Source organism: Macaca mulatta, chromosome X, assembly GCF_049350105.2.
Source record: "Macaca mulatta isolate MMU2019108-1 chromosome X, T2T-MMU8v2.0, whole genome shotgun sequence".
NCBI classification, from domain to species: domain Eukaryota; kingdom Metazoa; phylum Chordata; class Mammalia; order Primates; family Cercopithecidae; genus Macaca; species Macaca mulatta.
Genome location: NC_133426.1, coordinates 158,980,849 through 158,995,184, shown reverse-complemented (window position 1 = coordinate 158,995,184; position 14,336 = coordinate 158,980,849). Strand labels below are relative to the sequence as shown.

General features: G+C 46.9%; 2 protein-coding genes across 2 annotated transcripts; one reads left to right on the top strand and one right to left on the bottom strand.

The window, feature by feature from the left end:
• Positions 1-1,635: 1,635 nt before the first annotated feature.
• On the bottom strand, positions 1,636-2,465 carry LOC705987 (chondrosarcoma-associated gene 2/3 protein). The gene is given in 3 exon segments (XM_015128437.3): positions 1,636-1,992; positions 2,151-2,332; positions 2,334-2,465. Coding segments are annotated over 3 exon segments (384 nt in total). The 3' UTR covers positions 1,636-1,922.
• An 8,156-nt stretch (positions 2,466-10,621) lies between these two features.
• LOC106995364 (melanoma-associated antigen 3-like) lies at positions 10,622-11,608 on the top strand. The gene has a single exon (XM_015128436.3). The coding sequence runs from the start codon at positions 10,622-10,624 to the stop codon at positions 11,564-11,566; it is 945 nt and encodes a 314-aa protein (XP_014983922.2). The 3' UTR covers positions 11,567-11,608.
• The last annotated feature ends 2,728 nt before the right edge of the window (positions 11,609-14,336 follow it).

The window sequence follows — 14,336 nt, the reverse complement described above, 5'->3', positions numbered from 1 at the left end:
GCAATGAAAATGATCCAGATGATGACCATGTCTCAGATGGACTCCTGAGGCTTCTGAGCTCTTAGCCCAAAAGCAGACAGGTATCCTGGGGCTCTGATCACTGGCCTATGATGCCACCAGACAGTGTCTGGAGTAGAGGGCTGGCCCAAGGTGTGTACATGAGCAGGTTGGATGGCAAGGCAGTGGAGGTGACACCCTTCCTTGTTAAACTGATGGGGATGTGTGGGGTCCAATAGAGGAAGCATCATGCACCATCCTGTTGGGAGCATCCTCACCTCCATGATAGTGTTTGGGCCTAGGGAGTAGGCATCTGCAGTGATGCGCTTACTGATAGTTTCCAGGTGATTTCTGAACTCAAGTGAGTACAGGCGATGGAACTGTGGGTTTCTTCATGTAGGCAGGAGGCCAAGGCGGGGGCAGCCTCCAAATTTTGAATCAAGGATCTCCCACGCCTGGTAATTTCATTCATTCATGCATTTATTCATTCCTACAGAAAACTTTTATTGAATATATGCTGAAGAAACACCAAGTCAAAAAAACAAAAGAAAGTGGCAAGGCCCTTAATACTGTCTGTAGGAGGTGGGGGAGATGGAGAGGTGGTGTGAATCAACCATCTGAGCCACGGAGGCCAGGAAGGCAGAGCCAGACTTGGGGACAGGTAGTGGGCAAGAAAGGGAGTGACAGCCCGTCCAGGCAAACAAGCTCTCCTTCTATGACACTATCAATCTGGTTTTCCTCCTGGATGCTGCCTGTGTGTGAAAGCAACTGCTGCTCTCTGTGCCTACCTGCCTTTGTTAATAGGGAAAAGGCCCATGGTTGGCAGATGCTCACTTCTGCTCACCTTGGATCACTTCTACTGAAGGGGTGGTTTGACAGCAAATGGACAGGAAGAAACTTTTGGGGATGATGAATGTATTTTCCACCTTCTATGTGGTATTGATTTCATGGGACTATACATTTGTCAAAGTTTAAATTGTTTCTCACTAGGAAAAAAGGAAGCAGAAAACCAGGAAGGATATAGATGACCTGAACAGCACCGTTAACTACTCTGACCAATTAAAATAATAAGAAAAGCACTGCATTCAACAACAGCAGAATAAGCATTCCTCTCAAGTGTGAATGAAATATTTCCCAGGATAGATGGTTCTGGGTCATCAAACAATGCTTACACATTGAAAAGAACAGAAATAATAAAAATCCTCTTCATAGACCATAATATAATTAAACTCAAAACCAAACACCAAGATATCTGAAAAATGCCCAAATATTGGAAATTTTAAAATATGCTCCCAAATAACCTAACGGTCAAAGAGGGAGTCTCAGGAGAATTTTAAAAATACATTAAGTTGAATGAAAATCAAAATATACATACAAAAAGTGGGATTCAGCTAAAGTGTGTCCTTGAGGGAAATGTATAGCATATTTTAAATGTTTATATTGGAAAATAAAATCTAAAATCAATAACCAAACTTTCACCCTAGAAAACTAAAGAAAGAAGAGCAAATTGAATTTAAGGAAATTGTAGAGGATCTCCCCTCCCTCCCTTCCCACATTCCCACCTCTTCCCCCTTACTCCCTACCCCCACCATTTGAGACACACAGACACACACATCATTTTACAACATGTTCATTTTATTTCCATCACCATAGGGCATACCCTTTGGGGTGCAAAATGTACTCTACACCCTGTTGGCTACTTATCTGGGGTTAGACCTCTGGCGACTTTTCAGATAGACTTCAAGTCTGTGGAATTGCCCGGGGAATTACTGGCTGCCCAAGGAGACGCTGGAGACAGTGGAAGTCTCCTTGCCCTTGTGGTCCTGCTGTGGCTCATTTTGATTGAGTTCCTCATTTGGCTGGTCAGAGTGGCTGGATAGTGGTGACCCACTCCATTCCTCAGGGATTTTTGAAGTGGTGGTCTTTTAGGGAGAGGCTTTTGTTCCTGGAACTTCCTTGGCGGGTCCCTTTTCCCTTCCGCGTTGTCTTGGGAACCTGGAAGGACAACAGGGAGATCACAGAAGGGCATTGGTTTGCGGAAGAGGATGGAGGAGGGGTGAGAACAGGGGCTTCATAGAGAAATGGTACAGGCTGGGGTGGGGGTTGTGCCAGTGGAGGACAGGTAAGAGTCAGAGCTTAGGTAGGCCGTTCACTTTGATAGGGCTTCTGGGCCAAGATTGAGAGGATGCTTTCCCCTTCCTCGTCTCTTTGGCATTGGTGGGTGGATGTTGGACAATGGGCTGGAGGCTCGTGGTTTCCTGGGCATCTCCATCACACCAGCATCTCTCAACAGTCTACTACAGTCCCCCTGGTTTCCCCAAGCCTCACCCAAGGCTGGTGAAGGCAGGCCAGCAGGCTAGAAACTCACACGACAATATCATGTTAGTCTTGTGGGAGAATTCCTTTTCCAAGAAACCTTGGTCTTTTCTCTTAACACCTTCAACTAATTGGATAAGGCCCATCCACATTATGGAAGTTAAACTACTTTACTTAAAGCCAACTGATGGTAAATGATGATCACATCTACAAAATACCTTCACAGTAACATCTAGACTATTGTTTGACCACACAGCTGAGCACTATAGCTTTGACAAGTTGACACATAATACCAGCCATTGCACATATCTTTCACCATACAAAAATGTAACTCGAAATGAACCACCGTCTTAAATGTGAAAATTACGTTTTATTTTTTTTCTAGGAGGAAACAAAAACATTGTGTTACCTGAGGTTATGTCTTACTCAGCTCAGGCTGCCATAACAAAATGCCACTGACTAAGTAGCTGAAACAACAGAAATTTATTTTTTTTTCACAGTGTTGAAGTCTGGAAGTCCCAGATCAAGGACTGGCGGGCTTGGCTTCTGGTGATGGCCTTATTCCTGGCTTATAGATGGCCCTTTCTCAATATGTCCATTCTTGGCCTTTCCTCTGTGCATTTGCAGAGAGAGAGAGAGAGAGCTCATGCAGGCACAAAAATACTATCTTCTGTCTCTTCTCCCTTCTTGTAACCACACTAATTCTATGGGATCAAGGCCCCACCCTTATGACCTCTTTTAACATTAATTACTTCCTTACAAGCCTCATCTCCAAATACAGACACCCTGGGGCTGGGCTTCAAAATATGAATTTGGTGGAGGACATAAGCATTAGCAAAGAATGGACACATAGATTAATAAAAGAGAATAGAGTTCAGAAATAGACCTGCACACATATAGTCAGATGATTCACAACAAAGGCAATAATGGTGAAAGTACAGGTTTTCCAACAAAAGGTGCCTGAACAATTAGACATCTATACACAAATTATAATAACCTGGACATATTCTTACATATTCCATGCAGATTAACTCAATATACATCATAGACCTAATGGAAAATCCAAAAACTATACAACCTCTATAAGAAAACATAAGAGAAAATCCACATAACTTTGAGTTTGGTGATGAGTTTTTAAATTCAACACCAAAAGCATGATCAGTGAAAGAAAAATTTGCCAAGTTGATTTTATTAAAATAAAAACCTTATGGTCTTCAAAGGACAATGTTAAGAGAATGAAAACAGAAGCCACAGACTAGCAGAAAACATCTGTGGTACACATATGTGGTAAAGAACTTGTCTCTACAATATACACGAATTCTTAAAGCTCAACGATAGAAAACAATGAAAACAGTCAAAGATCTGAACACACGCTGTACAAAAGAAGATATGCACATGGCAAATAAGCATAATAAATATACCGAGCGTCCTTTGTCATTAGATAATTGTGCTAAGTGAAAGAAACGAGTCTAAAAAGGCTACATAGTATCAGATTCTATTTATATGACATTCTGAAAAAAGCAAAATTATAGAGATGAAAAACCTATCAGTGGTAGCCAAGGGGGTTATATGACAAGCACAAGGAATTTATCTAATAAGGGAAGTGAATCTAGTATGGTAATACTGTAATGGTGTATGCATGCTTGCTTTGCTCTGAATATTTGCGTTCCCACAAAATTCATCTGCTGAAATACCAAGGTGACGGTAGTAGGTAGAAGGTGAGGTATTTGGAGAATGACTAGATCATGAGAGCATAGTCCTCATGAATGGTATTAGTGTTTTTATAAAATAGTCCCCACAGAGATCCCTTGTCCCTTCTTCCATGTGAGAACATAGGTTGTCTATGAACTAGGGATCAGGTCTTCACCAGACATGAAATCTGCCGGCATCTTGATCTTGAACTTCCCAACCTCCAGAATGTGAGAAATAAAGTTCTATTGTTTATAAATCACTTAATCTACATTATTTTTGTTAAGAAACCCAAACAGACTAAGAAGATGGCACAAGGCACTTGTGAAAACCCATAGATCTTTACAGCACAAAGAGTGAAGCTTAATGTACATAAAGTTTAAAAGTAACTTAACAGGTTGGAGAATCACAGGACAGAATGTAGAATGTTACACGCTCACGCCTGTAATCCTAGCACTTTGGGAGGCCGAGGCGGGCAGATCACGAGGTCAGGAGATCGAGACCACCCTGTCTAACATGGTGAAACGCCATCTCTACCAAAAATACAAAAAAATTAGCCAGGCGTGGTGGCGGGCGCCTGTAGTTCCAGCTGCTCGGGAGGCTGTGGCAGCAGAATGTCGTGAACCCAGGAGGTGGAGCTTGCAGTGAGCCGAGATTCGCGCCACTGCACTCCAGCCTGGGCAAGAGAGTGAGACTCCGTCTCAACAACAACAACAACAACAAAAAGAATGTTACACACACACACACACAAACCTAGCTGTATTATAGGTGTATGAAACCACTACAGTGAAGCAAGTTGGGGTGAAAAGTTACCATATTTGGGTACTCTATCAAATAAATATGTTTTTTACAAAGTATAAGCTGGCCAGATAAGTGTGTAAAATAGTTGAACTTTTGAGAATCATTTAATTTTTCAGAAATGAAAACTATTGGGTTTTTGTTTAATAAAAAGTCCTTATCTTTAAAACATGCATACTGAATTATTTAGAAATGAAATGGTATAATGCCTTAAATTTGCTCCATGTTATTCCAGCAGCTCATATGCAGGTAGGTGAGTGTCTAACTGGAACCAGATTTGCTGTGTATTTAAAGTTGTTCATGCTGGGTATCAAGTATACTGGGTTCATTATATTAGTCTCTCTATTATTCTCTATGTGTGAAGGCTTTCCCTAATAAAATTTTTATCATAAATATGCCATTAAAAGTGAAATCCTAAATGAAACTGACCACTTTGTAGAAACAAAATAAATAAGTAACCAAAGTGATCCAAAAAGAAAAAGAAAACTTTTGGCTGGGCACAGTGGCTCACACCTTTAATTCCATCACTTTGGGAGGCCAAGGCGGGCAGATCACGAGGTCAGGAGATCGAGACCATCCTGGCTAACAAGGTGAAATCCCGTCTCTACTAAAACTACAAAAATTAGCTGGGCGTGGTGGCGGGTGCCTGTAGTCCCAGCTACTCAGGAGGCTGAGGCAGGAGAATGGCGTGAACCCTGGAGGCAGAGCTTGCAGTGAGCCGAGATTGTGCCATTGCACTCCAGCCTGGACAACAGAGCAAGAATCCATCTCAAAAAAAAAAAAAAGAAAAAAGAAAAAGAAAAGAAAAAGAAAGAAAGAAAGAAAAGAAAAAGAACAGTTTAATTAAACTATACAAACTGAAACTGTACAATATTCAAAGCTCAAGCCACCCTCAAACATTCCAGGTTAGGCAGTTTTGGAGGCCAATTCTACCAAATGATCAGGGAATACTAACCACCATCTTATCTCAACACTTCCAGAACATACAGAATATTGACAATTGTTCAATTCATTCTCCCAGACTAGCCCTCCTGGATTCAAAAACCAGATGAGGACCTCATCCCACCCTTGATGGAAAAAAAAAAAAACACATTAAGTAAGCTCCGTCACATAGCAGTAAATATCCTACACAAATTACTAGCATATTAAATGAATTAACAGGTTCTGCCCAAGGAAATAAAATGTGATTTAACATTAGGGGAAAAAACCCACTTCATTGTACGTAATTCCTTACGCACAAAAATAGAGGAGAAAAAAATTTGATCGTGTCAACAGGTACAGAAAAAGCTTTTTAAAGAAATTTAATATGAGTGCATGGTAAAAGAAAAAAATATATTTAGTTAATCTATATACAAATAGAACTTCCATTTCCTAAAATCAACAGCAAACATACTTAAATGTGAAACGTTCGAAGAATTATCATTCAAGTCAGGAATGAGAAGTAGATGTAGGCTATTATCTCTACGTTTGAAATCAGGACTGAGACACAAAGAGCTATAAGTATCGAAATGAGTAAGTGGTATGAATATTGGAAAAAACATGTAATGTTTAGTGACAATACCATTATCGATCTTGAAAAGTCAAAGGAAAAGGTATGTAGAATATTCAAGTGCATGGGTCTTCAGAACAAGGTGTACAACAGATTACTGGAGAAAATGAAAATCTTCACCTCACGAAAGCAATAACTAACTACAACAATTAATAGACAATATGTCATTTGCAATAGCAGCAAAATCCAAGAATTACCTGAAAAGAAGTCTAATAAAACTGTATAAGGTCTTTACAGAGGCAACTATCAAAGTATACTGACATATTCAGGAAAAAAGAGCTTGAAATAAAAAAAGGAGCATAACATATTCATTCATGGGGAACACAACTGTGTAAAAATGTAAACTCAGCTTAAATTATTTACAATTTAGTGCCTTACCTGTAGCCACCGACATTACAAGCAAATTTGTGCTGCTGTGCTCTGCTTCCCAAATCAACCCTAAAAAGTTACAGAATGGAAACAGAAAGTAAAAAACCAGTATCAGCAACAAAATCTACATAACAAAACAGGGACAGCCCAGGGTGAGACTGAAGACCATGTTGAGCTGGTACTTGTGTTTGACACTTGCAGTGTCGGTTGGAGGGGGTTAGCAGTAGGGATGTTGGGGAAGTTTGTAGCCTGCCTAGAGGGCAGATGACAGAATGGGTGGAATAAAAGTTTTTAAATTTCCACTTCACTTCATTGCACAGTCTGAGGCAGCCCTGAAAGCACGATGCCAAGAGCCCCGGGAAACAGCAGGACACCAGGAAAATTGGGTTGGTTAAGGCACTATGGCTCCAGAGTTCTGCTAATAACAACCAGAAACCAACACAGTGGGAGAGGAATTACGTTTTTTAAAAAAAAAAAAAAAATTCTTTCAACAGAACACAAAGACAGGAATAGAAGAAGAATAGGATATCAGAGTGAATCATGCATACTAAGGGTGGCTATTACTTCATAGAAATAAATACATATATTGTTACCTACATATAAACTTAGAAGATATGTAAACGCTATTTCTTCGATTCAGAGAATAAATCACTTAGGACCAAAGGTTTGCCAAGTGTAGCTCTGGCTGGGGAGGAGCTCCCGTGGGAAGGTGTGCATCTTCTCCCAGAGGTCACTACAATCGCAGGAGCTCCCACCCTGCAGGGAGCACCTGGCCTGGGACCCGCAGCCATTCTCTACAAGGGGTCCAGATGCGCAAATGCTCAGAGGTGACAGAAACAGTGTATCTCCCACCCATCACTTCATCCAACAGCTAAGAGTGAGGAAGAGGACCGTCCTGAATGAGGACTGAGGGTCTACCCACTCCCACATAGGGGACCAGAGAATCCAACTCAGCCCCCTTGTCAGCCCTGGTAAACACTGGCAATGATGTCACCCCGACCACACCCCTTCCCCCAATGCCACTTCGGGGGGACTCAGAGTCAGAGACTTGGTCTGAGGGGAGCAGACACAATCGGCAGAGAATGGCGGTCCAGGCTCAGCCAGGCATCCAAGTCAGGACCCTGAGGGATGACCAAAGGCCCCTCCCAATCCCAACTCCCCCAACCCCACCATGCTCTAAGCCGCAGGATCCCCGTCCCAATCCCTACCCCTACCCCCAACACCATCTTCATGCTTACCCCCACCCCCATCCAGATCCCCCTCCAGGTAGAATCCGGTTCCACCCCTGCCGTGGACCCAGGGAAGTCACAGGGCCCAGATGTGACGCCACTGACTTGCGATTTGGGGATCAGAGGGCAGCGAGATTCTCGCCCTGAGCAACGGCCTGCTGTCGGTGGAGGGAAACGGGCCCAGGCTCGGTGAGGAGGCAAGGTGAGACGCTGAGGGAGGACTGAGGTGGGCCTCACCCCAGACAGAGGGCCCCAAGTAATCCAGCTCTGCCTCTGCTGCCAGCCCTGGAACAGCCTGGAGGAGCAGAGGTCTCAGACTGGGTCACCCCCACCACACCCCGCCAACCCCTGCCGCTTAAGCTGCAGGGAACGCTGGCGTAAGAGCTTGATGTGAGCAGGGCGGGGCTGGTTAGAAGTGGGCAGGGCCCAGACTCAGCCACAAATCAAGGTCAGGACCCCAAGAGAGAACTGAGGGCAACCTAACTCCCACACCCGCCACCATTCCCGTCTCCCAAACACCAACCCCACCTGCATCCCCCAACACCAACCCCACCTCCATCCCCCAACACCAACCCCACCCCCACCCCTCAAACACCAACCCCACTCCCACGGCCCATTCCCATCCCCACCCCCACCCCCATCCTGGCAGAATCCAGGCTTTGCCCCTGCTATCAACCCACGGAAGCTCCGGGAATGGCGGCCAGGCACGTGAATCCTGACGTTCACATCTACGGCTAAGTGAGGGAAGGTGTACAGTATCGTGAGCATAGCCTTTGAGAAGCAGAGGAAAGGCCCAGGCCCTCCTGGAAGACAATGGCGTCCTGAGGGGACCCAGCATGCCAAGACATAGGGCCCACTGTACAACTGTCTCAAACTGAGGCACCTTTTCATTCAGCCGGGGAATCCTAGGGATGCAGACCCACTTCAGCAGGGGGTTGGGGTCCAACCCTGCCAGGAGTCAAGGGGAGGAAGAAGAGGGAGGACTGAGGGGACCTTGCAGTACAGATCAGTGGGAACCTTGGGCTGGGGGATGCTGTACACAGTGACTGAATGTGCCCGTGCTCATTGTGCCTTCAGGGTGACAGAGGGTTGAGGGCTGTGGTCTGAGGAGTGGGACTTCAGGTCAGCAGAGGGAAGAATCCCAGGATCTGCAGGACCCAAGGTGTTCCACCTTCGTGAGAACTGGGGATACCCCTGGCCCAGAAAGAAGGGACACCACAGAGTCTGGCTGTTCCTTGTTCTTAGCTCTGGGGGTCCCCATCCGGGATGGCCCTAAGTCACAGTCTCATTTGTACTACAGGCAGGAGGTTGGGGAATCCTCAGGGAGATAAGGTGTTGGTGTAAAGAGGAGATGTCTGCTCATTTCAGGGGTTTGGGGGTTGAGGAAGGGCAGGCCCCAGCAAGAGTAAAGCTGAGTAACCCATGAGAGGCCATCATAATCCTCACCCTAGAACCAAAGGGGTCAGCCCTGGACAGCCCACGTGGGGGTGACAGGATGTGGCCCCTTCTCACTTTCGTTGTTAGACCTCAGGGGAGCGAGTTCCTTGTTTTCAGAGGATGACTCAGGTCAACACAGGGACTCCCATCTGGTCCACAGAAGCAGTGGTCCTAGGATCTGCCATGCATCCAGGCGGGGAGCCTGAGGGAGGATTGAGGGTACCCCTGGGCCAGAACGTGGACAGTGGGCCCCATAGAAATCTGCCCTGCCCATGCTGTTATCTCAGAGAGCCTAGAAAGGGCTATCAGCTGAGATCTCTCCATCATCCTGGGATCACTGAGGTCAGGGAATGGGAGGCCTTGGTCTCAGGGGGCTGCACGCAGGTCAGTAGAGGGAGGGTCTCAGCCCCTGCCAGGAGTGGAGGTGAAGACCAAGCAGGCTTCTCACCCAGGACACATGGACTCCAATGAATTTGGACATCTCTCGTTGTTCTTCCCGGGAGGACCTGGGCATCTATGGTCAGATGTGGGTTTCCTCATGGCTTTCTGTACCGTATCAGAGATGTGAGTTCTTGATATGAGAGTTTCTCAGGCCAGCAAAATGGCGAGATTAAGCTCTGCAATGAGATAGGTAAGGACTCTGAGTGAGCACAGAGGGGAACTTCCACGGCAGTAGAGTGGGGACCTCACAAAGTCTCGCCATGCCTCCTGACAGTTCTGGAAATCTGTGGCTATGCTTGCAGTCTGGACCCAGAGTGCCCGTGGATTCCTCTCCCTGGAACCAGGAGCTCCAGGAACCAGGCAGTGAGGCCTTGGTCTGAGGCAGTGTCCTCAGGTCGCAGAGTAGAGGGGGCTGAGATAGTGCCAACACTGAAGGTTTGCCTTGAATGCACACCAAGGGCCCCACCTGCCCCAGAACAAATGGGACTCCAGAGCACCTGGTCTCACCCTCCCTACTCTCAGTGATGCAGCCTCATCATGCACTGGCCAGCTGTACCCTGAGGTCCCCTCTTACTTCCTCCTTCAGGTTCTGAGGGGTCAGGCCGACAAGGAGGACCCAAGGCTCTGGAGGAGCGTTGGAGGAGAAGATCTGTAAGTAAGCCTTTGATAGAGCCTCCAAGGGTCAGTTCAGTTCTCAGCTGAGGCCTCTAACACACTCCCTCTCTCCTCAGGCCTGTGAGTCTTCATTACCCATCTCCTGTCCACTCTCCCGCCTGCTGCCTTGACCAGAGTCATCATGCCTCTTGAGCAGAGGAGTCAGCACTGCAAGCCTGAAGAAGGCCTTCAAGCCCAAGGAGAGTCCCTGGGCTTAGTGGGTGCGCAGGCTCCTGCTCCTGAGGAGCAGGAGACTGCCTCCTCCTCTTCTACTGTAGTGGAAGTCACCCGGGGGGAGGTGCTTGCTGCTGAGTCACCGGGTCCTCCCCAGAGTCCTCAGGGAGCCTCCACCCTCCCCACTACCAACAACTACACACTCTGGAGCCAATCTGATGAGGACTCCAGCAGCCAAGAAGAGGAGGGGCCAAGCACCTTTCCTGACCTGGAGTCCGGCTTCCAGGCAGCACTCAGTAGGAAGGTGGCTGAGTTGGTTCATTTTCTGCTCCTCAAGTATCGAGCCAGGGAGCCAGTCACAAAGGCGGAAATGCTGAAGAGTGTCATGAGAAATTGCCAGTACTTCTTTCCTGTGATCTTCAGCAAAGCCTTCGAGTCCTTGCAGCTGGTCTTTGTCATCGAGCTGATAGAAGTGGACCCAGTCGGCCACTTGTACATCTTTGTCACCTGCCTGGGCCTCTCCTACAATGGCCTGCTGGGCGACAATCAGATGATGCCCAAGACAGGCCTCCTGATAATCGTCCTGGCCATAATCGCAAAAGAAGGCGACTGCGCCCCTGAGGAGAAAATCTGGGAGGAGCTGAGTGTGTTGGAGGTGTTTGAGGGGAGGGAGCACAGTATCTTCGCGGATCCCAGGAAGCTGCTCACCCAAGATTTCGTGCAGGAAAACTACCTGGAGTACCGGCAGGTGCCTGGCGGTGATCCTGCATGCTACGAGTTCCTGTGGGGTCCAAGGGCCCTCCTTGAAACCAGCTATGTGAAAGTCCTGTACCATATGCTAAAAATCAGTGGAGGACCTCACTTTTCCTACCCACCCCTCCATGAATGGGCTTTGAGAGAGGGGGAAGAGTGAGTCGGAGCACACGTTGCAGCCAGGGCCAGTGGGAGGGGTCTGGGCCAGTGCACCTTCCAGGGCCCCATTCATTAGCTTCCACTGCCTCGACATGAGGCCCATTCTTCACTCTTTGAAGAGAGCAGTCAGCATTCTCAGTAGTGGGCTTCTGTTCTATTGGATGACTTGGAGATTTATCGTTGTTTCCTGTTGGAATTGTTCAAATGTTCCTTTTAACGGATGGTTGAATGAACTTCAGCATCCACGTTTGTGAATAACGGTAGTCACACATAGTGCTGTTTATATAGTTTAGGAGTAAGAGTCTTGTTTTTTATTCAGATTGGGAAATCCATTCCATTTTGTGAATTGTGACATAACAGCAGCAGTGGAAAAAGTATTTGCTTAAAATTGTGAGCGAATTAGCAATAACATACAAGAGATAAAGAACTCAAGACATTAAAAGATAGTTAATTCTTGCCTTATACCTCAGTCTATTCTGTAAAATCAAACAAATATGCATACATGGATTTCCTTGGCTTCTTTGAGAATGCAAGAGAAATTAAATCTGAATAAATAATTTGTCCTGTTCACTGGGTCATTTCTTTTCCATTCACTCAGCATCTGCTCTGTGGAAGGCCCTGGGTTAATAGTGGGGATGGTAAGGTAAGCCACACTCACGTCTACCCATAGGGTTGTAGAATCTAGGAGCTGCAGTCATATAATTAAGGTGGCAAGAAGTCCTGTAAGATGTAGGGGAAATGTAAGAGAGGGGTGAGGGTGTGGGGCTCCAGGTGAGAGTGGTGGAGTGTAAATGCCCTGAGCTGGGGCATCTTTGGCTTTGATAAACTGCAGTTCCTTCTGAAGGAGCTGACTCTAATGAAGCTGGGTGGGTCCAGGGCCAGATTCTCAGAGAGTGAGAGAAAAGCCTGGAATGGAAAGCAACTCTGAGTGGTTTATTTCGGATCGGGGATGAAGAGAGAGGAGTCTCCACCTGGGGCAGGAATGGAAGGTGTCCTGTGCTTTTGTCCCACTGCTATTGAACACAACCCAAGATCTAGGTGATGGACACCCATCATCTGCATGGGTTTCCTGAGCAATAAGGCTGAATTTCCCGGGAAGGGTGGCCCAGAAGCCACTGGCCAGGTGCTTTTCTGCCAGGCAGGGAGAACCAGAGCTGACTCCACTAAAAAGGCATTCTGACTAGCTAATCTCAAGTGCGAATTGACTAACTGTAAGCACGGGCTAGATTTTGGATGGTAACAAAATACATGAAAATAGTGGATTGGGTGGAAGGCAGCTGGGAGAGAGGGAAGGAGTTGGTCTTTGACTCAGATTCTAGAAGTTTTGAGAAGAAGGATATATTAACACGTACATTGGGTTAAAGTGAAAGGGTGAACATAGTTTAACATCTAAAATATTTCTAAAATTGTATTACAAAAATGCTGTACCAATTCAAATTCTCATAAAAATCACAATCGATTTAAAATTCTGAAATGTGGACAGGACATTTCTTCTCTGCTTTGAGAAGGATTTGGTCAGACTGAAGAGGAGCCAGGTAATGAGAGCAGACAGGAGACCCTCAGCCCGTGAGGGAGGATCCCGGGAGGATCCAGGGGAGAGCCGTTGCTGGCGTCCATGAGAGAGACCACATGAGAAACCAAGTCCACAGAACCCCAGGCAGGCTGGCACTCCGAGCTCTAAATCCAGAGTTCAGGACGGTGGAGTCGGGCCTGAGGGAGAGAAGGGGGAAGGAGGAGGGAGGACAGGACAATGAATAGGAATAGGCTTGGGAAATCCCAGCACCATCGTCACCAGCTGGAGGGGGCCCTGTGATCTGAGTGGGCGGGCCTGTTGGCTGAATGCACCAGGGCTGTGCTGGTCAACCTTCCTGCCCTCAGAATCCCCTTCCCTCTCTCAGGAAGAGCTTGGCTGACTCTCTGCATCATTCTGGGCCAGCTGCCTCTCTTGAACACTCCAGTGGTCCTTTGCACCTTCACCAGCGTCCCAGATGTGGGAGCTGTCTTCATGCCTGCTCGGGGCTGGTGTTTTATCCCCTGGGGACCCTCCACAGAGTCTGGGCTATGTGAGTGGGTTGCTGACTGATGACCAAATGCCAAGACAGGTCAGGAATGCAGTTGAAAGGGGCAGTGGGACTGCATGGAGGAGAAATGGGAGGAAGAGTGCCCAGGGACTAGTCAGCTCAGACTCTGCAGATGAAGGATTGGCTGTGGACGTGCCTTGAAAATGATCCAGGTGGTGACTGTGTCTCAGATAGCCATCTGTGGCTTCTGAACTCTTGACACACAAGGGGACAGGTGTCCTAGGGCAGTGATCACTGGCCTATGTTGCCAGCAGACATTGTCAGGGGAGAGGGCTGGACCAAGGTCTGAACGTGAGCAAGTTGTATGGCAAGGCAGTGGAGGTGGCAGCTTTCCTTGTTAAGCTGATGGGGACATGCGGGGTCCAATACAGGAAGCATCCTGTTGGCAGCATCCTCACTTCCATGACAGTGTTTGGTCCAGGGGAGAAGACGTCTGCAGTGACCCTCTCCGTGGTAGTTTCCACGGGATTTGTGAACTCAAATGAGCACAGGTGAAGGAACTGTGGGTTTTGTCATGTAGGCAGGAGGCCCAGGACGGGCAGACTCCATAATTTGAATCAAAGTATTCCCATGCCTGATAACTTCATTCATCCCATGCACTTACGCATTCCTACAGAAAACTTTCATTGAATATATGCTGAGGAAACACCAAGTCAACAAAACACAAGAAAGCAGCAGTGCCCTTAACTC

Bases quoted from the DNA above. Each gene is read 5' to 3' on its own strand.
- LOC106995364 (XM_015128436.3), top strand. From the start codon at position 10,622: ATGCCTCTTGAGCAGAGGAGTCAGCACTGCAAGCCTGAAGAAGGCCTT.